Source organism: Perissodus microlepis, chromosome 22 (genome assembly GCF_051167445.1).
Source record: "Perissodus microlepis isolate ML-2025 ecotype Zambia chromosome 22, ASM5116744v1, whole genome shotgun sequence".
In the NCBI taxonomy this organism is placed as follows: domain Eukaryota; kingdom Metazoa; phylum Chordata; class Actinopteri; order Cichliformes; family Cichlidae; genus Perissodus; species Perissodus microlepis.
In genome coordinates, this window is record NC_140481.1 from 28,738,033 (window position 1) to 28,765,204 (window position 27,172).

General features: G+C 40.8%; 2 protein-coding genes across 2 annotated transcripts in view; both read left to right on the forward strand.

Moving 5' to 3' along the window:
• Window positions 1-27,172, forward strand: part of LOC146363413 (major histocompatibility complex class I-related protein 1-like) — a 228,372-nt gene extending 201,200 nt beyond the window's left edge. The window contains exon 9 of the mRNA XM_084919870.1: window positions 26,285-27,172. The gene's annotated coding sequence lies outside the window, so the exon portion shown is untranslated. The remainder of the gene's footprint in view (window positions 1-26,284) is intronic.
• Window positions 807-27,172, forward strand: LOC146363425 (major histocompatibility complex class I-related protein 1-like). The gene is made up of 8 exons (XM_084919845.1): window positions 807-953; window positions 2,673-2,933; window positions 20,872-21,150; window positions 21,697-21,999; window positions 22,710-22,805; window positions 25,698-25,715; window positions 25,887-25,955; window positions 26,285-27,172. The coding sequence occupies exons 1-7, from the start codon at window positions 887-889 to the stop codon at window positions 25,931-25,933; spliced, it is 1,071 nt and encodes a 356-aa protein (XP_084775971.1). The 5' UTR covers window positions 807-886; the 3' UTR covers window positions 25,934-25,955; window positions 26,285-27,172.

Below are 27,172 nucleotides of genomic sequence, written 5' to 3' on the forward strand. Positions count from 1 at the left end.
ACTTGACTCTTCCTAGCATCAGCGAGGAACACACATCTGGACCAAACCAAATCATGAAATGAGGAGGGGAGACGGGGCTCACTGGAATTATTATTTGTTGCCCAAAACAAAACTAATGTCAGGAAACAAACACATTTATAAGTAACTTGTGAAGTAAACATTATTTAATGGTGATATGTTAAAAAAAAAAAAAAAGTAGACAAGTTGACTGTTATACTGTGTTATACTTCATCACGGCGCCCCCACCACACATATCAATGTAAAATGAATACCAATCACACCACTGAGAATCTTAACGATGTTATCCACTGGAGGGAGCTCACACCACAACCATTCAGTGCAACTCAGTGAAATCACATTTGATGTGTGTTCTTCATCAGTCGCACAAAAAACAATTGAAAATGTGTTTTGTGCCTTTAAAGAAACCGTAACCTCACAGACTCCAGGGGCAATCTGTACCAAACGGCAAAAGAGTGAACCCAGATTTATTATACTACTACTACTACTACTAATAATAATAATAATAATAATAATGATGATAATAGATTAAACAATGTCTACCCAGCATAACATAAACTCCGCCTGTCATAACATCAAAAATAATAAAGACTCGATGAAACTAACCTTAACCCTTCCCTTCATCATTCATGGTTCATATGAAGATATTTTACTTTCAGTTTCGTTGATAACCCTGAAGGGTGCGTTTACCCCAGATTTAAGTGACGTTTACTGTCAGAGTAAATTCCTATTGGCTCAGATGGAGCCCAGTGGTGACGTACCTCCTGGTTCTCCTCGTTTTCTCCTATTTTAGCTTTGATACTTGAGCTGGAAGCACAGATGCGCTTTTTCTGGATAAGCGAACACACAAAGTCTGTTAAAGGTTTGGATGTTTATGGTCACAATGAAGGCCTCCATCTTCTTTCTTCTCCTCGGAATTCAGGGAGCAGCGGCAGGTCAGTGTGATTTGAATGTTTTTGTGTTTTTTATATGTCAGATTTATGTAATTTGAAATACAAATGGACAGATGTTTTGTTCTCCAGAGACTTCCTGTACGCTAAACATGTAGTTATAATAGATCCTTGTAGATAATATCAATCCATCATTTTATACATGTAATTAAATCGTCTGATTCTGTCTTCCGTCCCTAATACTGAACATTAAAGTTCAGATTAAAAATTACGTTTAGCTAATATAAATAAATAAATAAGGCAAAGATTAAAAGAAGGCGATTTTTGATGACTTCCGTCTTTAAATCGTTCATGACGCCTTTTTAAAGGTTGTGACTCTGCTGTGTTTCCAAACAGTCCAACAAATAAAAGATGAGTGAGGAGGCCCGTTGATAATCTGGTGACAATAATCAACACTGTTCTTTAAAAACGGAGAACCATGTTAATTTTCATGAGGAATTAAAAACATTTTCACACAACAGCTGATAATTAAAGTTCACTAAAGTGTGTTTAACACAAAGTATCGGTTACAATTTTAGAGTTTAATTATTTGTTCAGTATATGTAGAGCCACATGTCATTTGATGGAGTTCATTAAAAGGTAAAAGAAGGCTGCTTTAGACTGTATTCAGTATTATTTCCCAGCGTTATGCATGTGAATACTTTCTGTTTGAAGAACATGCGCACACATGATGTAACGAATTACGCCCGGATGTAAGTTCACTGTTTTTCTGATGTTATTGATTCAGTAACAGCTCCATGATGTGACTTTTGTTGTGATTTGGCGCCATATAAATAAAATTAAATAGAATTCAGATGAACTAAATTGAGATACAAATTAAGTCGTTATTGCTTTATAATATCGTGGAGTTACCAGCAAGAGCTAATGTTGGTATCACTGCATAATGATCAATAAGAAGCTGCAGTTAAGAAATACCAAAAGGTTTTGCAACACACCCTCTCTCCACCAGGGAGCGCCAATGGGAAGCGTTTTGAACTACTATGTACCTTTGCCAGTAACACAAACAAACAAATCTATGTACTTTTGATAACTGAAACCTCTCCTGCAAACCTGATTTCAGAATAAAATATAAAATCAAAAGTGCTTAAGATAATATTCCCCCAATAATAGTTACTTAACATTAGCTTTTTATTGATAATATTATTGATCAAACATATTGGAAAGTTTCTGTAACAATTTTGAATGTGCATTAATTGACAAAAGTCTATGAAAATAATATAAACAAAGCAGAAGCGTGGGTATTAATATTTAGAAAACCCATTACAGAAATTATGGGGGGGACAAAAAGTCTGGACAGTCACATCAAAACAATGAAATCAAATTCATATAATTTATAATATAAAAAATTTAAACAAAAAAGAAAACAACTCGCCTTAGAAGTCATGCTGCTTGATTCAGAAAAAGGAAAGAAGAAACCTTACGGTTCATACAGCTAACAAAAGAAAATCTTTTATGTGAAAAATCAGGTTCAAGCTAGAATCTGCTGCAAAACATAAAATTACAGTTTTGAAGAAAAGATGATCAAAAAAAATTACAATAAACACTGAATATCTATTCATAAATTTTGTGTTTATTGAAGGGACAGCAGTATTATTACAGGATGTCTTTAATGTGCTGTAGTTTTTCTTATTGTGTTATTTGAAAAATAACCTGATTTATAAACCTGTGTTCCTGAGATCTCACAACATTAACTGTTTATTACAGTGACCCACTCTCTGAAGTATTTCTACACTGGATCCTCTCAAGTCCCAAACTTCCCAGAGTTTGTGGCTCTTGGGATGGTTGATGATGTTCAGATTGATTATTATGACAGCGACACGCAGAAAAAAGTGCCCAAACAGGACTGGATGAATGATGCAGTAGACCCACAGTACTGGGAGAGGGGGACTGCAAACAGGATGAGTATGCAGCAGACGTTCAAAGCCAACATTGAGATTGCAAAGGGGCGCTTCAACCAAACTGGAGGTTTGTTCATGTTTCATTTTTTACTGATACTTGCTGTTAATGTTTTCACTGTGTGATTTGTTTTCAGTAGTAAACAGGTTTGCACACATTGAATGTTTCATTCAGATTACAGATTTAAATTATTAACATAATAATTCATAATGAATGTAGAACTACAGTCTGTGAAGCTTTAATTTAATTCAAACAGCTTTAATGATCATGTTTGTATGAACTGATATAATTTGTCAGTTAACTGATTATTATTTTAATATTTTGATCAACTAAAGATAAATTAATTATATTTGAAGTTTTCTGTTTATATTTAGGATGTTTTGTCTGAAACCTTGATGGTTGTTTTTGCTACAATTTCTCAATGAACTAATTATTCAGAAAATAATCTCCTGCAGGATCTAAATAATCAGTCTGAGATGTATTTGTTTTACAATTATTGCGAACTAATATATAATATAATAAATAATCACATGTTGTAATAGATTATAGAAAAAGGAAATATGTCAGACACATAATCTATCATCCAGAGTAGACGGTAAATGTGCTGCAACATCACAGTTTTTACAGCATTTGCCTCAGATAATATTTTCCAGATTCCATTAAACACACACTGATGTTACAGTTAATTTAAAAAAAAGGAAAAAAGTCGAATCAATCAGGGTTGAATTTGTATCAGGCTGAAGTTAGAGACAGCTCAACAACTCGCTCACTGTCCACGGCCTCTTTATCAATCATCTTAATGAACATTCATGTGACAGTAACACTTTAATGTGCTGAAGATCACTGTCACTTGTATTTAAATATTTATGAGGAAATTCACTGTTTTCTGAAATGATTTTGTAAACCAGCAAACATCCTCATTAATAAATAAATATATTGAACTAAATGCATCAAACATTGTGAAATGAAGCAGACATTCAGCCCGTTATCATGTGGAAATGTTCCCAAGATTATCTTTCATTAGCAGAGGTTCCATAAATGTATCATAAATACATGAAAGCTACTCTGTGGAAAATAAACAAATATTTAACTTTCAGTTTGAGTCTAATAGCACAAGAGTTTAGTGAGAATTAGACCAAAAATAAGAAACACAAACTAACAGACAGACGATACAAGCTGAGATCTGACATGAAAATCAGATTTTTTCTAAAGTTCACACAGATTTTTATCTAATTTTTAAATGACATTAAGTTTGAGTTTCAGTTTATGTTGAATATTTTTGGTCCCAGATTTATTTATTTATGTTTTTACTAATAGACAACAGCCTGAAGGAAATGATGAAGGAAATAATGTTATCAGCTGCATCGCTGTGAGAAATTAAAGCATTAAAATGTCTTAAATTTCCCATAAAGTGGCTGAAGGTTGATTATTTAAGGTGGCGTTTTTAAATCAGGTCGCTGTAAAACTCAGCGAAAACCCCGACAGAACACGTTCTTATGAGCGGCGAATAAAAACGACTGATTTTTTTGGTCATTGACCTCTACTTGAGGCTGCGCAACGTTTATGAACGACGGAAAAAACAGCGTTCTTGGCCGTTCACTGAGCTCTGTGACAGCTGAGAGCGTTTTCAGGGCCTCCCGGTGGTTTAAACTCCAATCGAAGAAGGAGAGGAGACACCATTTCACTTTGAGCATTGTGATCACATAAGTTTGTCTATTTTATCTATTGACACCAGCACCACTGACTAACAATGGGCTGTGAGGCCGTTCCCCAACTCTCCGAATGGTACTCATGTCATTGGTCAATCATCATGACAGATTTATGATCATGAAACTGATCACAGCCCATTGTTACTCAGTCATTATGCAAATGTACTGTTTATAAGATTGGGGAAACCTGCAGTCAGCTGAGACTGAAGAAGTCACTTGGATGAGTAACGAAACGTTTCTCCCACTGAAAACGCTACGCTACCAGATGAACAGAATCAACTTTTCTCAGGTCCCCACTTGTTTCAGAAAGAGAATTCTGTCTTTTGTTTGATGTATTAGGTTGAAAAATCATCAGAAATGCATAGTGGGATTTATATTCAAGTAAAGATTGTGCCAAAGATTGCTACAGGATAGATAAAGTAGGCAAACTTAAGGCAGTCACTTTGGATCAAAGTGAATCTGGGATTATTTGGTGTCTCCTCTCCTTCTTTGATTGGAGTTTAAGTAAACCGGGGGGCCTGCAAACGCTCTCAGCTCTCAAAGAGCTCTGAGAAAAGTGAGCTCAGGCCAAGAACGCTTTTTTCCACTGCTCATAAACTTTGCACAACCCAGTGACATACAGAGCCATCAATGACCGAAGAAAGCCATCTTTTTTTTTTTCATTTTTTAACATCTCATAAAGAGGTGTTGAAAAAACAATAGCTGGTATAAAATGCAGGAAGTGTTGTGGAAACGACGCACTCGTCACTAGTCAGGATAGTTACAAAGCTTTCTTCTTTGTGAATGAGCGATACATGTTTTTATTAAACATTTGAACATAATACAACACAGAGTCCCTTAGATGATATAAAGTCAGAGAGATGTATGTTTTAAAATGACAAGGAGCAGGTGCATCTAGTACACGTAGAGCGGCTGCAAAACGATGATGTGCAAGCAGAGTGTAGCGCGTCCCAGTTCCGATGTGAAAGCGCCGTTTCTCGTGGCTCTGAGAGCAGCGATGTTATAAAAGCAGGAACGAGTCCTCGTGTCGTCCCCACCTGTAGACTGTCTGCTCTCATCACAGCATCAGCAGCGCTCACAGGTCTCTGTGCTACACATTCAATGATATCATCAATGTGAATGTTTTTAGAAGAATATTGACCTGGAAAAACTCATTCACGCATTCGTGACTTCCAGGTTGGACTACTGCAACTCTCTTTACATTGGCCTTTCCTCCACCCTTCTCGTTAGATTGCAGACTGTCCAGAATGCGGCGGCACGCCTTTTGACAGGTAGCAGGAAGTTTTCTTCCATCACTCCTGTTCTTGCTGGCTTGCACTGGCTTCCAATTAAATACCGTATTCAATTTAAAATATTACTTTTCACCTACAAAACCATTAATAACTTGGCGCCGAGCTACCTCAATAAGCTTCTCAGGTTACACACTCCTGTCAGAGCACTTAGATCTGCTACCCAAATTCTTCTGGAGCAACCTCGTTCTCGGCTGAAGTCTCGTGGTGACCGCGCGTTTGCTGTAGCTGCCCCGGTCTTATGGAACAACCTTCCTGTTGCTATCCGGGCGTCTGACTCTATGCCACTGTTTAAATCACGGCTGAAGACTTATTTGTTTAATCTTGCCTTTCCACCTAGTTAACACTTGGTGTGCGTTGTACATTTTTATCCGTTATGCTTGTGAACTACTTTTATATCTTATGATTGTCAAGGTTTTTATAATTGATACGTGCCAGGTCCTTTCTCTTTTCCCTCCCATCTCCCTTTTCCTATTTTATTTTTGTCAAGCACCTTGGTATACCCTTGGTTTTTTAGTGTGCTTTATAAATAAAGTTTATTATTATTATTATATAAAATTTTGATCTGGTCACAGCGCTGAAAAACACCAAAGTGTCCCAGAGTCAAAATCATGGTGTGAATTATTCTTTCAGCCGCCGCCAGATTTCAGCATTAAATAAATATTATAAATATTTAATGACTTATAACAGTAAAACAGCACAAAGACCAACAGGAAGAAACACAAACTAACAGACAGACAATACAGGCTGACATCTGACAGGAAAATCACATTTCTCTGTATTTCACACTGATTTTTGTCTCATTTTTACATGACAGTAAATCTGAGTTTCAGTTTATGTCGAATGTTTTTTGGTCCCACATTTCTTTAAGTTTTTATTAACAGACCATTTAAATTTAACAGTTCCTTCAGATACTTAAAAACCTGAAATTGTAATCAATGAAATTAAGGTCTTAAAATGCTTTAAATTTGCCATAAACTGGCTGAAAGTATTCAGATTATTTAGGTGGCATTTTTAAGACTAGTTTACAAAAATAATAACCCTTAACATAAATTATTTTAATTGGTCTCATAAAATTCACAGTTTCATGTCTCTTTGTGATCACCCTCATTCATCCATTATAAGATGTAGTTACAAGGACAGACAGCAGGTGGCACTAACCTCATAGCATAAGTGTGTAATCTTCATTAGCAGCTTGTCCTTCACAGCAGCAGGTAGCAGGTCCGAGCGCTCAGCCTGACGATGGAGATGTTGAGGTCTGAGTTTATTTTTCACTTCCAGCATGAAGTAAAATTAACATCAGCCAGCGTCTCAGTGAGAGCCAATCACTGCTGACCTCGTTCACATACAGCCATGACAGATTTAACATGCAGTAATCAGATTACTTAAAAAGGTCAGCTGAACATCTCCAGGTGAAAGAGCACCAAGTCCCAACATTTACCTTTTTTTTTTTTTTTTTTAAATACGTGTCACTTCTTCATAGTTCTGATGGCTTTTTAAGCCTGTTTCTTCACATGTGTCATAAAGGTCAAAGGTCACAGTAGGTGTAAAATCCTCAGAGCAGAGCGCAGCTTCGTGAAACAGGACGTGCACTAAACAGAATTTACAACATGGACGCCTACTTTCAAAAAACTGTCACAGGTTTAAAACTTTTGGTGAAACTGGATTAAAAAATAAAGTTTAAAGTTTTTAGAGCGCGTGCGGCGCCATCTTGTCTGAGCACAGAGTGTGACGTCACTGCTGGTTGGCTGGTTGCTGTGAGCAGTGCTGCATTAGTTTATGTCAGCTAACTGCAGACAGAAGCAGCAACTTAATGGAAAACAAGGAAACTAAACAGGAGAATCCAGCTGTTAGCTGTGATGCTGGGAGCTCTTTATAAACGAGGACTGAGAGGAGCAGAGAGAGTTTGAGTCAGAACAACGAGCTGAGCACCGATGCTTCCCCCCCTCTGAGTTTGATTCTTCCTCCTGGACGTACAGATCGTCCCACCCAGCCTGTTAGCAAAGCCTGTTAGCAAAGAAACATCTGCATGCTGTAATTAGATGACTGAGCTTTGCAAACAGCGTGAGAGGCTGATGAGGTCATCAAACAGCTCCCATTGGAGGATTTTAACCGTGTGACATAATAAAACATCACACGGTTAAAATCCTTATACAGGCTCTGGTTGGTGCACATCCATCTTTTCTTCTGTTGTTTCTAAGCCTCCACCCGTCCTCCACTCCACCTCTCTGATCACTACAAGCACTAATTAATTATTATTAATAAAAGCTGGAAAATGAAGTTTGAACGTCGGCGTGATTCTCACGGCCTGCGCTCGCAGCCAGAGCAAAACGCTGTGCCGAGAATAACCGCGCTGCTTGTTTCTGTTAAACTTTTATTATTATCGTTACTGTTATTATAACACGAGCAGAACCACAGCGGCTCGAGGCCACGAGGACGGAGCGCCGCCGGGAGTCGAGTCTGTGGAGCTTCCTGTTAAAGAGGAGAGAGCGTGAATGTGAACAAACATGGCGTCAAAGGCTCCACTTACACTCTTAGTTTATTTCTAGAAACTTCCAACAGGAAGTGATCACAGACATGTGTGACAGGGATAGAGAGACGGGGGGCATAAGAGGGGGCGGAGCCTGACTCCTGTCTGTGTGGCTCACCTGAGCAGAGCGAGCACAGACGCGCTCGTCATCAGCTGTGACGTAACCCGAGTCGAAACTCACGTCACCAACGAGACGAAGACGACGTCAGTGAAACAAAGTCTGCTTTCTGACTCTGAATATATTCCTGGCTGTGACCTCACGTCTTATCAGCCAATCAGCAGCAGGCGCAGTTTGAACGGTCATCAGTGGAGCAGCAGCCGTGGACGTGGAGCTCAGCTTAAAATCAGCGGCTCGTCTTAAATCGCGCGGTTTGATTCACGTTTCAAACGTCGCTCTGTCCGCTTTCAGACACTGACATTAAGCTGTCGTCAGCAGACGTCAGAGCGCCCGCTGCTGATTGGTCGCTCCTCCGACACGCCCCTCTCACAGCGACGCAGCTGATAACAGGCAGTCACACAGGACGACCCCGAGCAGCTGATCCACAGCAGCTTTTTGTTTTTAGTGCAAAACAAAATATATTTTTGAAAATGAATAAACACAAAACAGGGAAACAAACATGTTTGATGTCAGTTATTAAACGTCTAAAAACATTTATTTAAATGAAGAAACGCTGAGAAAGAAAAAATCAAACAGATTCTGTTGAATCTGTTTATTTGTCACAAACAGCAGAGTTTGAACAGCTTCAGGATCCTTCGAGTCTTTAACTGATCGAACGTTCGGCCTGAATTCACAGCAAACACAAGAAAGGAGGGACGTCTCCCAGTATCCTCGCTGTGATCCCAGTGTACTCGCTGTGATCCCAGTGTACTCGCTGTGATCCCAGTATACTCGCTGTGATCCCAGTGTACTCGCTGTGATCCCAGTGTACTCGCTGTGATCCCAGTGTACTCGCTGTGATCCCAGTGTACTCGCTGTGATCCCAGTATACTCGCTGTGATCCCAGTGTACTCGCTGTGATCCCAGTATACTCGCTGTGATCCCAGTGTACTCGCTGTGATCCCAGTGTACTCGCTGTGATCCCAGTGTACTCGCTGTGATCCCAGTATACTCGCTGTGATCCCAGTGTACTCGCTGTGATCCCAGTATACTCGCTGTGATCCCAGTGTACTCGCTGTGATCCCAGTATACTCGCTGTGATCCCAGTGTACTCGCTGTGATCCCAGTATACTCGCTGTGATCCCAGTGTACTCGCTGTGATCCCAGTATACTCGCTGTGATCCCAGTGTACTCGCTGTGATCCCAGTGTACTCGCTGTGATCCCAGTATACTCGCTGTGATGGATGTGAAACTTTGCCCATAAAACAACGAGGTCCATCATATCTCTGCTGGTGCTGTTAGTTTGTTCACGCTCAGTTTGAAGAGCAAATAAAACATTTTTCCAAAATAAATCAAAACCTTTAGAAGATTTTCTGCAACAGAAGCTTCACAGATTCGACCAAAAGTTCTGAACAAAAGTGCAAAAACCAAAACGTGCGACAGATTCTGGGCGACTCTTCCAGAAACTCCAGCTCACATCAGCGTCTGCTTTCAGTCCAGCTTCGAGCTCGTTTTCACATCAATTCTATGAACGAGTTTAAAGAAACTTCTTGAACTTTGTTGGTAATCAGATGCTTATCAGGTCGCTGCAGGTTTCATCCACCAAACGGCTCCAAACACAAACTGCATCTGGTGACGTGCTCGTGTTTCTCTGGAATAAAGATCCAATAGATTTGTTTTTATTTTTAGAGCCACCAGTAAAAACCTATTTTCCCAGTGGGAGTGTGTCACAGAGAGAACAGGACAGATGTTGAGTCTGAACTGTTGCTGATATTTAAATAGCACCAAACGCTGTGACATCATCTCCTGGAGCGACAGATGATGTTTAACTGGAGTTCTTCACAGAGAGCAGCTCAGCGTCTGTGTGGAACAGCTGATTTACCAACATCATCATATTATCAAACCAATATTCAGAAAAACAGATTTCCTCTTGGACAAATATCCTTGTTGTTCCATATAAAATAACTGTGAGGCTCAAACTGTGTTTGTAGCTGAGAGTCTGTGACGAGGAAGCCTGGCGATGAGAGGCCGACGTGTTCGCAGGGATTTTATCCACAAAGTTACACACGAGAAAAACTCGATGCAGCGACTCAGAGAGGAAACGAACAGGTGTAGCGCTCAGGATGGAGGCGGGGCTTCTGATCAGCTGTTTGAGCCAGTTTATCTTAAATGTGCTGTTTAAAGTGTGGAAATCTGAAACATTCAGCCCACCGTTTACATCGAGTTCATAAGAACTGTTTTTCTAATGTGACGTCTTCTGTTTGTCCACATGAAGCTGAAGAGCAGCCTGTCAGTGTCTTTGATGGTTTATTATGGAGGCGTAGAGCCAACGCTGCCTCAGGGACACCAGAGATTCCTGCTTTAGTCAAAACTCTTCCTCTCAGTGAAAGAGCTGAATTTGTTTTTAACTCTTTTTGTAGGAGGGATCAAACTTAGATTCATTCTTTTCATCCTCAGTGATTCATATTCTTAAATATGGAAGCTGTTTTTTCATGGAGATATTCCAAAGGTCAGATTTGGAGCATCTGTGATGAGTTCACATTTATTAATATTCAGGTCAAATCTGGAAGCTTTGGAGAAACTGTTCACTGCAGCAGCTCAGACTTGACCTTCATTTGTCTAAATCAGAGCGGTGTCGTCAGCTGTGCTACGATTAACTCTCTGCCAGTGACGGAGATCCTTTTACATCACCTGATTTTACACGTCTGATAAAACACCAACAGGAAGAGGTGCAGAGAGGCGGAGCCGCCTCGTCTTCTTCCTCTATGCTGGTTAAATCTGTGGATGTAGCAGCCATCAGTTTATTACAGCTGTTACTGTTTGTGTGAAGAGTTTTGACTGATGTAGAGAAATAATTACTGAAACTAAATTAGTTTAAAGATTGAAAGATGAAACGATGCTCCGTGTATCAAAGGCTGTGTTGAAGTCTAAAAACAGGATGAATCATTGCTGTTCATCATCTCTGGATAATCCAGATGATCTCAAACTAGTCTGACTCTGTTGTGTGTTTTTGCCTGAAGCCTGATTGTGTTTCATCAATAACTGAGTCCAGCATCATCGTTGTTCTGCAGCTACAATAAGAGCAGAAACAAACTGGACGCTAACTGTTGATCAGTAAATGATCTTTGTCAGGTTGAGTCGGTGTAGTTAACCTCTGAGTCGTGGTGGAGGCAGCTGCTCGTTTTCTAACCTTCAGACTTCATAAAGAAAAGGAGACGACAGGTTAGAGACGACTTTGTGACGTTCAGATGTCAGACCGTCAGCACCTGCTGGATCCACAGCAGCTTCCTGACAGCAGCTCGACTCGCTCGCCGTCTCCTCACCTGCTCGCTCCACCTGTTGGTCCTCTGAGCTGCTTCCTGTGGTCACTCTCTCTCCTCCTCACTGGCTCCAAAGCGTGAGCTGTAAGGTGTGTGGGCGGGGCATCAAAACAGCTGTCGGCTTCATCTTCCGCCATTTTATAGTTTTTGATGAGTTCACCTCTTCCGCCATTTTATAGTTCTTGATGAGTTCACCTCTTCCGCCATTTTATAGTTTTTGATGAGCTCACCTTTTCCGCCATTTTATAGTTCTTGATGAGCTCACCTCTTCCGCCATTTTATAGTTTTTGATGAGCTCGCCTCTCCTGGGAGCGCCGCCCAACCAGCCGACCTGGTGACGTAATGAGTGCTGTAACGACCACAAATCAGCGAGCAGGAAAATGACTATAAACAAGAATCACTTTGAATCCAACGTTTCTCTCAGAATAAATCACAACGCTCTTAATTTTGTGTCAAAGCTGTAAAATGTGCTGTTTCACGTCCTCTTTAACTCGACATGTTTCCTCACTTTAACCCAAAAAACTCACAGCGACTAAATCCTCAAGTAAAAAACTTTAATCAACTTTCCCTCGTACAAAATAAATGAGACGAACTGAATTAAAAATACTGACGCTCATCTCCAAAATCATCCACAGTACAGACATAATTACATGATCACAGCAGGCCTGTGGTATCGTCTAGGCCAACATTCGCCACTTTTCCAATTCGTCTGGTTAAGAAATGATGTAAAAATCGCCATTTAATAAATCAGGACGCAGTAAAGGTTGGTGAAAACCCCGCCAGGACACCGTATTTAGCGCCAAAGGGTGGTGTTTGAAAGCCTTCATGTGAGCAGCGAAAAAAACGACATTTTTGGCGGGGTCTTTGAACGCTGCATTAGACATCACGGGTGTGCGCGACATTTAAGAGCTGCGGAAAAAACAGCGCTCTTCCTCGGTCACTGAGCTGCTTTACCCGGCGCTCAGTGACAGCTGTGAGGCGTTTTCCTAAACTATGCGGGGCCTCCTCATGTTTCTCATCCACTGTAGTTAAACTCCAATCAAAGAAGAAGGAGCGCAGACACCAACTCATCCCTCAGTCCGGTAAAGTGATCGCTTAAATTTGCCTATTTGATCACCAGCAGCACTGACTAACTATGGGCTGTGAGGCCAACTCTCTGTACATGTTACTCAGGGTCACTGATCAATGATCGCGACAGTTTGCGTGTTTATAATCAGACACTGACCTCGCGGCCCGTTGTTAGTCGGTGGTGTTAGCATCAGTCATTATGCAGATGTCCTGTTTCAACGTTGGGGAAACCTGCAGTCAGCTGAGGCTGAAGAAGTCATTTAGATGAGCGATGAAACGTTTCTCCCACTGAAATCGTGACGTCAGATGAACAGCATCAACTTTTTGGGACTGTTTCTTTCACAAAGACTGTTCTGCGTTAGTTCGGCTCTAAAACGCTGTTTTCCTCCACGCTGAAATGTTGCGCTGCCGCGTGACGTACAAAGGGGCGTTCAATGACCGAAAAAATCCGTCGTTTTTTTCACCGCTCATAAGGAGGAGTCCTGGTGTGGTTTTCGTTGATTTTTAGGGCGTCCTGATTTATTAAACAGCGACTTTTACATCATTTCTTTACCAGAGGAGTTGGAAAGGTGGCAATTTTTAGCCTGTGTGGCTCGTAACTCTACATGTTGACATAAAGAAAATATCTGATGATGCACTGAGGCGTTTCTCGTGGCTTTGAGAGCAGCGACGTTATAAAAAAAGGCCTCATATCATCCTCATCTGTAGACTGTCTGCTCTCACCACAGCATCAGCGGCACTCACAGATCTCTGTGCTACACATCCAATAATATCATCAGTGTGAATGTTTCAATGTTTTTAGAGGAAAAACTTGATCTGGTCACAACGCTGAAAAACACCAAAGTGGCCCAGAGTCAAAATCATGGCGCAAATGATTGTTTCGGTCTAAACCCGGATTTCGGCAAATTAAATACATTTTATAAAATATCTAATGACTCATAACAATAAAACAGTCATGGCAAGAAGCACAAAGACCAACAGTAGGAAACACAAACCAACAGACAATCTGACAGGAAAATCACATTTCTCTTCATTTCACACTCATTTTCTCTCATTTTAAAATTAACGTAAATCTCAGTTTCAATATATGTTGAATGTTTTTTAGTCCCACATTTGATTAAGTTTTTATTAACAGACACGTTCACTTTAACAGTTCCTGCAGGCTGAAATTATCATCAATGGAATGAAGGTCTTAAAATACTTTAATTTTCCCATAAACTGGCTGAAAGTATTCAGATTATTTAGGTGGCATTTTTAAGACTAGTATAAAAAAAATAACCCTTAACATAAATTTTTAAATCACTCTCATAAAATTGTCAGTTTCTTGTCTCTTTATGATCACCCTCATCCAGCTGTTAGCTGTGATGCTGGGAGCTCTTTATAAACGAGGACTGAGAGGAGCAGAGAGAGTTTGAGTCAGACCAACGAGCTGAGCACCGATGCTTCCCCCCCTCTGAGTTTGATTCTTCCTCCTGGACGTACAGATCGTCCCACCCAGCCTGTTAGCAAAGAATTATCTGCGTGCTGTAATTAGATGACTGAGCTTTGTAATCAGCTGCAGAACAGATGTGCACGAGCTGCGATCTGGACTATTTTACACAACATTACGGTCAAATTTAAGCCCCGGTTATCTCGGAGTGAAGTCTTTCTTTTCCCCAAGCACACCCACCCAGTTTACCAGGTAACAGGTCACTACACGCGCGTCACGTGTGACGTAATAAAACATCACACGGTTAAAATCCTTATACAGACTCTGGTTGGTGCACATCCATCTTTTCTTCTGTTGTTTCTAAGCCTCCACCCGTCCTCCACTCCACCTCTCTGATCACTACAAGCACTAATTAATTATTATTAATAAAAGCTGGAAAATGAAGTTTATAATGAAGTTTGAGCGTCGGCGTGATTCTCACGGCCTGCGCTCGCAGCCAGAGCGAAACGCTGTGCCGAGAATAACCGCGCTGCTTGTTTCTGTTAAACGTTTATTATTATCATTACTGTTATTATAACATGAGCAGAACCACAGCGGCTCGAGGCCACGAGGACGGAGCGCCGCCGGGAGTCGAGTCTGTGGAGCTTCCTGTTAAAGAGGAGAGAGCGTGAATGTGAACAAACATGGCGTCAAAGGCTCCACTTACACTCTTAGTTTATTTCTAGAAACTCCCAACAGGAAGTGATCACAGACATGTGTGACAGGGATAGAGAGACGGGGGGGCATAAGAGGGGGCGGAGCCTGACTCCTGTCTGTGTGGCTCACCTGAGCAGAGCGAGCACAGACGCGCTCGTCATCAGCTGTGACGTAACCCGAGTCTAAACTCTCGTCACCAACGAGCCGAAGACGACGTCAGTGAAACAAATTCTGCTTTCTGACTCTGAATATATTCCTGGCTGTGACCTCACGTCTTATCAGCCAATCAGCAGCAGGCGCAGTTTGAACGGTCATCAGTGGAGCAGCAGCCGTGGACGTGGAGCTCAGCTTAAGATCAGCGGCTCGTCTTAAATCGTGCGGTTTGATTCACGTTTCAAACGTCGCTCTGTCCGTTTTCAGACGCTGACGTCAGCAGACGTCAGAGCGCCCGCTGCTGATTGGTCGCTCCTCCGACACGCCCCTCACACAGCGAAGCAGCTGATAACAGGCAATCACACAGGAAGACCCCGAGCAGCTGATCCACAGCAGCTTCTTGTTTTTTAGTGCAAAACAAAATATATTTTTGAAAATGAATAAACACAAAACAGGGAAACAAACATGTTTGATGTCAGTTATTAAACGTCTAAAAACATTTATTTAAATGAAGAAACGCTGAGAAAGAAAAAATCAAACAGATTCTGTTGAATCTGTTTATTTGTCACAAACAGCAGAGTTTGAACAGCTTCAGGATCCTTCGAGTCTTTAACTGATCGAACGTTCGGCCTGAATTCACAGCAAACACAAGAAAGGAGGGACGTCTCCCAGTATCCTCGCTGTGATCCCAGTGTACTCGCTGTGATCCCAGTATCCTCGCTGTGATCCCAGTATACTCGCTGTGATGGACGTGAAACTTTGCCCATAAAACAACGAGGTCCATTATATCTCTGCTGGTGCTGTTAGTTTGTTCACGCTCAGTTTGAAGAGCAAATAAAACATCTTTCCAAAATAAATCAAAACCTTTAGAAGATTTTCTGCAACAGAAGCTTCACAGATTCGACCAAAAGTTCTGAACAAAAGTGCAAAAACCAAAACGTGCGACAGATTCTGGGCGACTCTTCCAGAAACTCCAGCTCACATCAGCGTCTGCTTTCAGTCCAGCTTCGAGCTCGTTTTCACATCAATTCTATGAACGAGTTTAAAGAAACTTCTTGAACTTTGTTGGTAATCAGATGCTTATCAGGTCGCTGCAGGTTTCATCCACCAAACGGCTCCAAACACAAACTGCATCTGGTGACGTGCTCGTGTTTCTCTGGAATAAAGATCCAATAGATTTGTTTTTATTTTTAGAGCGACCAGTAAAAACCTATTTTCCCAGTGGGAGTGTGTCACAGAGAGAACAGGACAGATGTTGAGTCTGAACTGTTGCTGATATTTAAATAGCACCAAACGCTGTGACATCATCTCCTGGAGCGACAGATGATGTTTAACTGGAGTTCTTCACAGAGAGCAGCTCAGCGTCTGTGTGGAACAGCTGATTTACCAACATCATCATATTATCAAACCAATATTCAGAAAAACAGATTTCCTCTTGGACAAATATCCTTGTTGTTCCATATAAAATAACTGTGAGGCTCAAACTGTGTTTGTAGCTGAGAGTCTGTGACGAGGAAGCCTGGCGATGAGAGGCCGACGTGTTCGCAGGGATTTTATCCACAAAGTTACACACGAGAAAAACTCGATGCAGCGACTCAGAGAGGAAACGAACAGGTGTAGCGCTCAGGATGGAGGCGGGGCTTCTGATCAGCTGTTTGAGCCAGTTTATCTTAAATGTGCTGTTTAAAGTGTGGAAATCTGAAACATTCAGCCCACCGTTTACATCGAGTTCATAAGAACTGTTTTTCTAATGTGACGTCTTCTGTTTGTCCACATGAAGCTGAAGAGCAGCCTGTCAGTGTCTTTGATGGTTTATTATGGAGGCGTAGAGCCAACGCTGCCTCAGGGACACCAGAGATTCCTGCTTTAGTCAAAACTCTTCCTCTCAGTGAAAGAGCTGAATTTGTTTTTAACTCTTTTTGTAGGAGGGATCAAACTTAGATTCATTCTTTTCATCCTCAGTGATTCATATTCTTAAATATGGAAGCTGTTTTTTCATGGAGATATTCCAAAGGTCAGATTTGGAGCATCTGTGATGAGTTCACATTTATTAATATTCAGGTCAAATCTGGAAGCTTTGGAGAAACTGTTCACTGCAGCAGCTCAGACTTGACCTTCATTTGTCTAAATCAGAGCGGTGTCGTCAGCTGTGCTACGATTAACTCTCTGCCAGTGACGGAGATCCTTTTACATCACCTGATTTTACACGTCTGATAAAACACCAACAGGAAGAGGTGCAGAGAGGCGGAGCCGCCTCGTCTTCTTCCTCTATGCTGGTTAAATCTGTGGATGTAGCAGCCATCAGTTTATTACAGCTGTTACTGTTTGTGTGAAGAGTTTTGACTGATGTAGAGAAATAATTACTGAAACTAAATTAGTTTAAAGATTGAAAGATGAAACGATGCTCCGTGTATCAAAGGCTGTGTTGAAGTCTAAAAACAGGATGAATCATTGCTGTTCATCATCTCTGGATAATCCAGATGATCTCAAACTAGTCTGACTCTGTTGTGTGTTTTTGCCTGAAGCCTGATTGTGTTTCATCAATAACTGAGTCCAGCATCATCGTTGTTCTGCAGCTACAATAAGAGCAGAAACAAACTGGACGCTAACTGTTGATCAGTAAATGATCTTTGTCAGGTTGAGTCGGTGTAGTTAACCTCTGAGTCGTGGTGGAGGCAGCTGCTCGTTTTCTAACCTTCAGACTTCATAAAGAAAAGGAGACGACAGGTTAGAGACGACTTTGTGACGTTCAGATGTCAGACCGTCAGCACCTGCTGGATCCACAGCAGCTTCCTGACAGCAGCTCGACTCGCTCGCCGTCTCCCTGCAGCGTCCGCGCGTCAGGTGGTGTCGCTCGCCCTCTCCTCACCTGCTCGCTCCACCTGTTGATCCTCTCAGCTGTTTCCTGTGGTCACTCTCTCTCCTCCTCACTGGCTCCAAAGCGTGAGCTGTAAGGTGTGTGGGCGGGGCATCAAAACAGCTGTCGGCTTCATCTTCCGCCATTTTATAGTTTTTGATGAGCTCGCCTCTTCCGCCATTTTATAGTTTTTGATGAGCTCACCTCTTCCGCCATTTTATAGTTTTTGATGAGCTCACCTCTTCCGCCATTTTATAGTTTTTGATGAGCTCACCTCTTCCGCCATTTTATAGTTTTTAATGAGTTCACCTCTTCCGCCATTTTATAATTTTTAATGAGCTCACCTCTTCCGCCATTTTATAGTTTTTGATGAGCTCGCCTCTCCTGGGAGCGCCGCCCAACCAGCCGACCTGGTGACGTAATGAGTGCTGTAACGACCACAAATCAGCGAGCAGGAAAATGACTATAAACAAGAATCACTTTGAATCCAACGTTTCTCTCAGAATAAATCACAACGCTCTAAATTTTGTGTCAAAGCTGTAAAATGTGCTGTTTCACGTCCTCTTTAACTCGACATGTTTCCTCACTTTAACCCAAAAAACTCACAGCGACTAAATCCTCAAGTAAAAAACTTTAATCAACTTTCCCTCGTACAAAATAAATGAGACGAACTGAATTAAAAATACTGACGCTCATCTCCAAACTCATCCACAGTACAGACATAATTACATGATCACAGCAGGCCCTGTGGTATCGTCTAGGCCAACATTCGCCACTTTTCCAATTCGTCTGGTTAAGAAATTATGTAAAAATCGCCATTTAATAAATCAGGACGCAGTAAAGGTTGGAGAAAACCCCGCCAGGACACCGTATTTAGCGCCAACGGGTGGTGTTTGAAAGCCTTCATGTGAGCAGCGAAAAAAACGACATTTTTGGCGGGGTCATTGAACGCTGCATTAGACATCACGGGTGTGCGCGACATTTAAGAGCTGCGGAAAAAACAGCGCTCTTGCTCGGTCACTGAGCTGCTTTACCCGGCGCTCAGTGACAGCTGTGAGGCGTTTTCTTAAACTATGCGGGGCCTCCTCATGTTTCTCATCCACTTTAGTTAAACTCCAATCAAAGAAGAAGGAGCGCAGACACCAACTCATCCCTCAGTCCGGTAAAGTGATCGCTTAAATTTGCCTATTTGATCACCAGCAGCACTGACTAACTATGGGCTGTGAGGCCAACTCGCTGTACATGTTACTCAGAGCCACTGATCAATGATCGCGACAGTTTGCGTGTTTATGATCAGACACTGACCTCGCGGCCCGTTGTTAGTCGGTGGTGTTAGCATCAGGCATTATGCAGATGTCCTGTTTCAACGTTGGGGAAACCTGCAGTCAGCTGAGGCTGAAGAAGTCATTTAGATGAGCGATGAAACGTTTCTCCCACTGAAAACGTGACGTCAGATGAACAGCATCAACTTTTTGGGACTGTTTGTTTCGCAAAGACCGTTCTGCGTTTGTTTGGGTCAAAAACGCAGTTTTCCTCCATTCAATGTCTGAAAAAATCTGTATTTAAAAAAAAATGCTGTAATCATTTAAAATGCTTTAAATTTCAGCATAAACTTAGGAAAAATGTGTAATCTTCATCAGCAGCTCCTCCTTTACAGCAGCATGTAGCAGTTCCGAGCACTAAGCCGAATGAATGGCGCGGTTTCATTCAGCGTTTTAAATGTCGCTCTGTCCGGTTTCAGACGCTAACAATCTGACATTAAACTAAATCTAAGTCACTAAATCCTCCTGTGGGTAAAAACAACTTTAATCAACTTTCCCTTGTACAAAATAAACGAGACAAACTGAATTAAAAATAATGACGCTCATCTCCAAAATCATCCTCATTACAGAGATGATCACATCTTGGGCTGTGGCCTCACACATGTAACTCTACATGTTCACATAAAGAAAATACCTGTGATGATGCACTGAGGTGTTCCTCGTGTCGGCCTCACCTGTAGACTCTGCTCTCATCACAGCATCAGCGACGCTCACAGATCTCTGTGCTACACATCCAATAATATCATTAATGTGAATGTTTTAATATTTTTAGTGCAAAATCTGATCTGGTCACAGCGCTGACAAACACCAAAGTGTCCCAGCATGGAGTCAAATTCAAGGTCTGAATTATTGTTTCAGTCCTCTGCTCTTAGTAAATGTAATAAAAATGACAACGTGGTTGTAAAATCTTAGAGGAACCTTTTCACCTTTTTGTCAGGTCACAGCACAAGAAATTAACTGATTTATCAAAAAGTATTTCTTGCATAATCATCAATGATGACATGAAGCATTTGCTGGAGCCTGAAATGCTGTAAGTAGAACTCCAGATTAGATTAATGTCACATGATCATATTAAACAGAGACACCTCTAGAAAAACCTCAGGACAGTCTGGTGTTTAGTTTCTCACACGAAGGATTTTGTTGGACTGATAACAGCTGCAGAGTTTCAGAGGATGGAAAGTAAATCTAGAATCAGGATCTGTGTCGGCTGCTCAGGATCCAGCTTAGTGTGTTTGTCTGATCCTGCAGCTCACAGGAAGTTGCTCCACCTACAGCAGCAGAGATAAACTGTGCAGTGATATCTCTGCAGGCAGGACGTAGATGTGCTAACAGGAGAAAATGAATTCTGTTTTTTTCCCAGTGTCTTTTTCTAAAATCTACATTGATAATGATGATTGGTTTTAAAAATCTTCCACTGAGACAAAAGCAGCCATAAATGTAGATGCTCTATATGTTGATCACGTCTCTGTGTCAGTATAAGACTTTAGTGCAGTCTCTCTCTGGTTCACTGCAGTCTTTGTCTCTGTGTTTCTGTCAGGTGTTCACATTTTCCAGGTGATGTACGGCTGTGAATGGGATGAAGAAACAGGTGAAGTGACTGGATATCGCCAATACGGCTATGATGGAAAGGACTTCATAAGCTTTGACCTGAAGGAACAGACGTGGGTCGCTCCTGTACATGAGGCTGTCATCAGCAAAAACAAGTGGGACAGTAACAGAGCTTGGATCGCACAGACAAAGAATTACCTCACCCAGATTTGTCCTGAGTGGCTGAAGAAGTATGTGAACTATGGGAGGAGCTCTCTGATGAGGACAGGTAAAATCTATGCCCAGAATTAGATTGTTAACCAAAAGTTATATGTCTCAGTTTATTACTTAATATGATATTAAATTAATATAATTACACTTTGTATGGCATTTTAATACATTCTTTAAATTTCATTTAATTGTATAAACTACATTACATCAAAAACAAATCAGTATGCTTCTAATAATAATAATAATAATGATCTTTTTCAAGTTGCTCCTGGTCGTCATAGCAGATCTTCTTCTACTGTTTTAGCTCTGATATACTCATTTCTAATCCTTCTCACTCCTTATGAACATTTTAATATCATCACCTCCTGTCTCCTGTATTTTTCTCAGTGCCACCATCTCCAAACCATAAATCACTGCAGGTCTCCCTGCTATCTTGTAAACCTTCCTTTTCACTCTTGCTCTTCTCCATCCACTCCACCTTGTCTGCACTCTCTTCTTCACCTCTCTTCTGCACCATGCACCTCTCCAGCTCAAATAAAAATAAATAAATAAATAATAATAATAATAATACAGAAAGAATGAACTGTTTGTCTTTACTCCACAGATCTCCCCTCGGTGTCTCTCCTCCAGAAGTCTTCCTCCTCTCCAGTCACCTGCCACGCTACAGGTTTCTATCCTAACGGAGCCGAGATGGTCTGGAAAAAAGATGGAGTGGAGCTTCATGAGGGTGTGAACAAAGGAGAGATTCTCACCAACAATGACGGGACCTTCCAGATGAGTGTTGACCTGGATGTCTCATCAGTCAAACTTGAAGACTGGCACAGATACAGATGTGTGTTTCAGCTCTCTGGTGTGAACGAGGACATCGCCACCAAACTGGACAAATCAGAGATCAAGACCAATGAAGGTAAGACAGGAATCAGAATGAGATGAGTGATAAACATGGGAAACACACACTTAAATTACTGCAATACCCTGTGGTTCATGTTGGATGAGATAATCTGTTTGTTTAGGTTTTTTTTCTGTCAGAATAATTTTAAGACCTAAATCAGTTTAGACCAAGTTGTGTTTTTCCACCACATTTCTGTTCTTGCTGAACATTGATGAATAATAATGGATTGGATTTATATAGCACTTTTCAAGGCACCCAAAGCGCTTTACAATGCCACTATTCATTCACTCTCGCATTCACACACTGGTGGAGGCAGCTACGGTTGTAGCCACAGCTGCCCTGGGGCAGACTGACAGAAGCGAGGCTGCCATATCGCGCCATCGGCCCCTCTGGCCAACACCAGTAGGCGGTAGGGTAAAGTGTCTTGCCCAAGGACACAACGACCAGGACAGAGAGCCCGGGGATTGAACCGGTGACCTTCTGGTTACAGATACGCTTCCCAACCCCCTGAGCCACGGTCAAAATGTATATTTTGAAACATTGCCAATAAATTTGAGTGTAGCAATGTATTGAAATGAAATTTAATGTCCTAACTTTTATTGTTGGAATGAAAACAAACATTAGTGGGACAAACATGTAGTGACCATAAACGAAGCTGTTGTACATGATTGTTATCTGATTGGAAAGTTTTTGTTCTCACCTTTTGTTTGTTCTGTGATCCACAGGAAATTCCATCTTCCTGATCATCACTGTTGTTGCTGCTGTGGTCCTTCTTGCTGCCATCGCTGTGATCGCATTCATTATTTACAAAAAGAGGACAGGTGAGAAACAAAAACTTATTTACTTTTTTCTGCATCATCTTTCTTTTTTTTACACCTGAGCTACAGTTTGGGTGTCAGGGAACAAAATAACCACCAACTAAGTTATTGGAACCCAAACATTTCTTCTCTTTTCTTAACCATCAACTCTGCCAAACAAACACAACCAAGGCACACCTTTACCTGCATTAGAAATGTGTTCCTTCTCCAGCTTCCTCCTCAGACACAATCGTTTCAGTTGCTTTACTCACAAAAATTATTTAGCTTTTTTTTTTCTTAGCAGCCAGGTTTCTCTTTCAGAACAGCATTTCCAAAGTTATTTTCTTATTTAATTCCTTTATTTTATTTTATTTTATTACGGGTTTTGACAGTAAGCTCATTATAAAAACTGCCTGAGAGTATAAAATGATTCTGATTCAATAATATATAGATTCAAGATTCAAGAGCTTTATTGTCAGTACAGTAGTATACACAGTATACAGTGTACCAAAGTGCTGTTTCACCCTAAGCCCCCCATGGTGGATATATAAATATATAAAGGATATATCTCCAAGAGATATAAAACTAGGAATTACAAATAAATAACATGCTAAGTTTCGGTAAAATTAAGGGATAAAAAGGTACTAATTACTAACTATACAATTCTATACAATACTGTAATGGTAACTATACAATATTAACTTTACGATAAACAAAGACAGGACAGAGACAATACAAAGTGGAATGTGCTGTAGGTATTGAATACCAGATTCAAGTTATTGTCAGGATACAGGATGCAAATGTGCAAATATAATATAATTTAGATGTGTGTTCAGAAGGTCCAGTTTGTAGTGGATTTGTGGAAGTTTTTGTTGTTTTTGAGTGCTTTGATGAGTATTGTAGGTGTTTGTAAAGGTGTATGTGTATATCAGTCCTTTTGTGGTAGTGAGTTGAGGGCTCTGACTGCTTGAGGGAAAAAGCTCTTGCAGTGTCTGATTGTTATGGTTTTGATGCTGCGAAACATAAGATGGAAGGAGGGAGAACGGAGCATGTGAGGGGTGGAAACTGTCCTTCACTATGCTGTTCGCATGTCAGATGATGTGTCTGTCATAGAGTTGGGAGATGGGTGGGAGAGGGCCTCCAATGATCCTCTCTGCTGTCCTCACTATCTGCTGCAGAGACTTCTTTTCAAGAGGGTGCAGTTCCCGTACCAGATAGTGATGTAGCAGCACAGGACGCTCTCAATGGTCCCCCAGTAAAAGGATGGGAGGAGGGAGTTTGGCCTTCTTCAGTTTCCTAAGAAAGTGAAGACGTTGTTGGGCTTTCTTCATGATGGTGGTGGTGTTCAGGTTCCAGGAGAGGTCGGCTGATATGTGCACACCCAGGAACTTCACACTGTTGACTATCTCAACAGCAGATCCGTTGATGTGCAGTGGGGTGTGGGTCGTTGAGGTCTTCCTGAAGTTAACAACCATCTCTTTAGTCTTCTGAACATTTAGAGACAAGTTGTTATTCTGACACCAGTCCACCAGGTGTTGTACCTCCTCTCTGTATTCAGACTCATCGTTGTTGGTGATGAGACCCACCACTGTTGTGTCATCTGCAAACTTGATGATGTGATTTGAGCTGTACTGTGCAGTACAGTCATGTGTTAGCAGGGTGAACAGCAGTGGGCTAAGCACACAGCCCTGCGGCGATCCTGTACTCAGTCTGAGGACTTTGGAGGTTTTATTTCCTATGAAGACAGACTATGGCCTGTCAGTTAGGAAGTCCAAGATCCAATTGCAGAGGGAGGTGTTTATTCCTAGTAGGCCCAACTTTACCAGCTTCTGTGGAATGACTGTGTTGAATGCTGAGCTGAAGTCAATAAACAGCATTCTGACATAGGTGTCCTTTTTGTTGAGATGGGAGAGAGAAAGGTGAAGAGCAGATGAGATGGCATCATCTGTGAAGCGGTTTGGGCGGTAAGCAAACTGTAGCGGGTCCAGATTCTGTGGAAGCTGAGTTTTCATGTGCCTCAATACCAGCCTCTCAAAGCACTTAGTGATGATGGGCGTAAGTGCCACTGGCCGGTAGTCATTGAGGCAGGACACAGTGGACTTCTTTGGCACTGGGATGATTTTTGTGGTTTTGAGGCATGCAGGTACCACAGCTGAGCTCAGTGATGTGTTTAGGATGTCTGTGAAGATGCCTGCGAGCTGGTCAGCACACTCCCGAAGCACCCAGCCAGGTATGTTGTCAGGTCCTGCAGCCTTTCGCGGGTTTACTCTGCGAAGTGTCATCCTGACATCTGCTGTGGACAGACAGAGTACTTGGTCGTTGGGGGAGGGGGGCATCTTCCTCGCTGGCTCTTTGTTCTCTGTCTCAAAACGTGCAAAGAAGGCATACAGTTGGTGAGGCAGGGAGGGATCACTGCTGCATGCCGGAGGTGTTGGCTTGTAGCCCGTGATTGTTTGGATGCCCTGCCACATGCGCCGAGTGTCCTTTGTACTTGTGAAACCTTTGTTGTTGATCTTATCTGCATACTGCCGCTTCGCCTCTTTGATGGCCCGTGATAGGTCTGCTCTGGCTGTAGTGTAAGCTTCTCTATTTTTGGACTTAAAGGCAGAGTCTCTGATTTTCATCAGGTTGCGTAGCTTTGCAGATATGTACAGTGGAGAAAAACACATTAATAAGTACAAATGTTTCAATATTTTGACTAGAATTGTACATGAGCACATTTTGTGTGCAAGATCAGAACATAAACATATTAGTGAGTAAGCCCGCTGTCTGTTTTTAACTTTACAGATTAAGTTAATCCAGATTGCAAAATGAAAATATCAAATTATGTTTCCTGCCTTGAATAATACGTGAAAAAATTGTGTTAACATTTATAACAAACTACTAAAATTATGTATATTTTCCTTTTTATTTCAGACAAACGTCCCCCATCTCGTAAGTTAAACTTTGTCCCTTTTCTCTAATCTCTTGTCCACACTAAATTAAAAAGGGTTTCTGTACTTTAATCTAAACAGTCTTTCAGGGCTGTTTCCTGTTGTGTTCGATTGTTGTAAAAGTGACAGATGAGAGCAGGATGTGGACTAACATTGTGTTTCTGACCTACAGCTGTAGAGAACCGTGAAGTCAAGGAGCAAATGCTTCCTCAAGCCTAAACCACAAATAGCTCTGCACACAGTGAGTTACTTCATATTTGTGTCTCATGTTTTAGCTTACTTTTTAAACTAATGTAAAATAGTGGCTGTAGTAAAATCTCCTGTTTAAATATATCCAAAAAAAGTGCTTTCGTATAACTTTAAATCATATTAAGAGAAAGATGCTTTCAAAAAACAGTTTCATGAAATGATTTAACTAAATTAAAACAAATGTGTTAATTCCCTTCAAAAACATATGAAGTAAATACTTGACTGAATCAGGAGTATTTTAGATCTTAATGAAACTGTAAGTAGGTTATTTGTGGATCTGAACAATCCTAACATTTATTTTATTTCTTTTTATCTCTGCAGGTTTATGGATAAACCTAAAGAGGAGCTGAAAGAAGATGTGGTTCAGCTCATTCTTCTCCATAAACTAGAATTCATTGAATTGATTGTTCACATCATAAAATTTGTTTTTAAAAAAAGATCTAAAATCTAAAATATAGTTGCAGAAGCTGGTTAATCAAGAAGTTTGAAAATGAGTTGGCAAATGTTTAACATAAACATCATAATGGTGAAACTAAATTATTCTGAATTTGTTGTTTTCAGTTTAAAAAGAAGTCACTTTATTTGAAAGATCCAACAAAGATGTGACCGCCTGGAGAGACATAAAACACATAAAAAAAATATGAAAGTGGAATCATCACAGCAGTTGTAGTATCATAAACCTTTGTATGTTCATCTTAACTCAAAAATCCAATAGTTTAGTGTTTCTGGGGTTTTCTTGTAAATTGTTGCATCACTCATGAATGCTGAGATTCCCTCACTCTCAGTGAGAAACGAATCATAATATATTTCTAAATTTTGTACATGTTTACTTGTGTATTTCGTAAAATTTGATTTAAAAGACAATCTTGTGTTGAATTCCAGGAGACCTTAAAATATTTTTCTTTATGTCTGAATTTTTTTCGTAATTAATGAAGACGATGTTTATTCTCTGTTGTTTGATTTAAGATATGTTTTGAGTTTTTTGATTTTAGAGTTTAGTTCAAGTTGAGATTCTGGAGGGTTGTGTGGGTTATGTTTTTAACACATTGGTGGATGTGTTTCTGCTTATAGCTTTGGATTTTTCAAGGTTTTCCTCATTTGTCTGTAAACTTTAAAAAATTAATTAGTAGAATATGTATCAGTAAAACGGCATTGCTATTTCTTTCCTTTTCGTACTTTGGTTGTCAATAAAGTCCCAAATAATCCAAA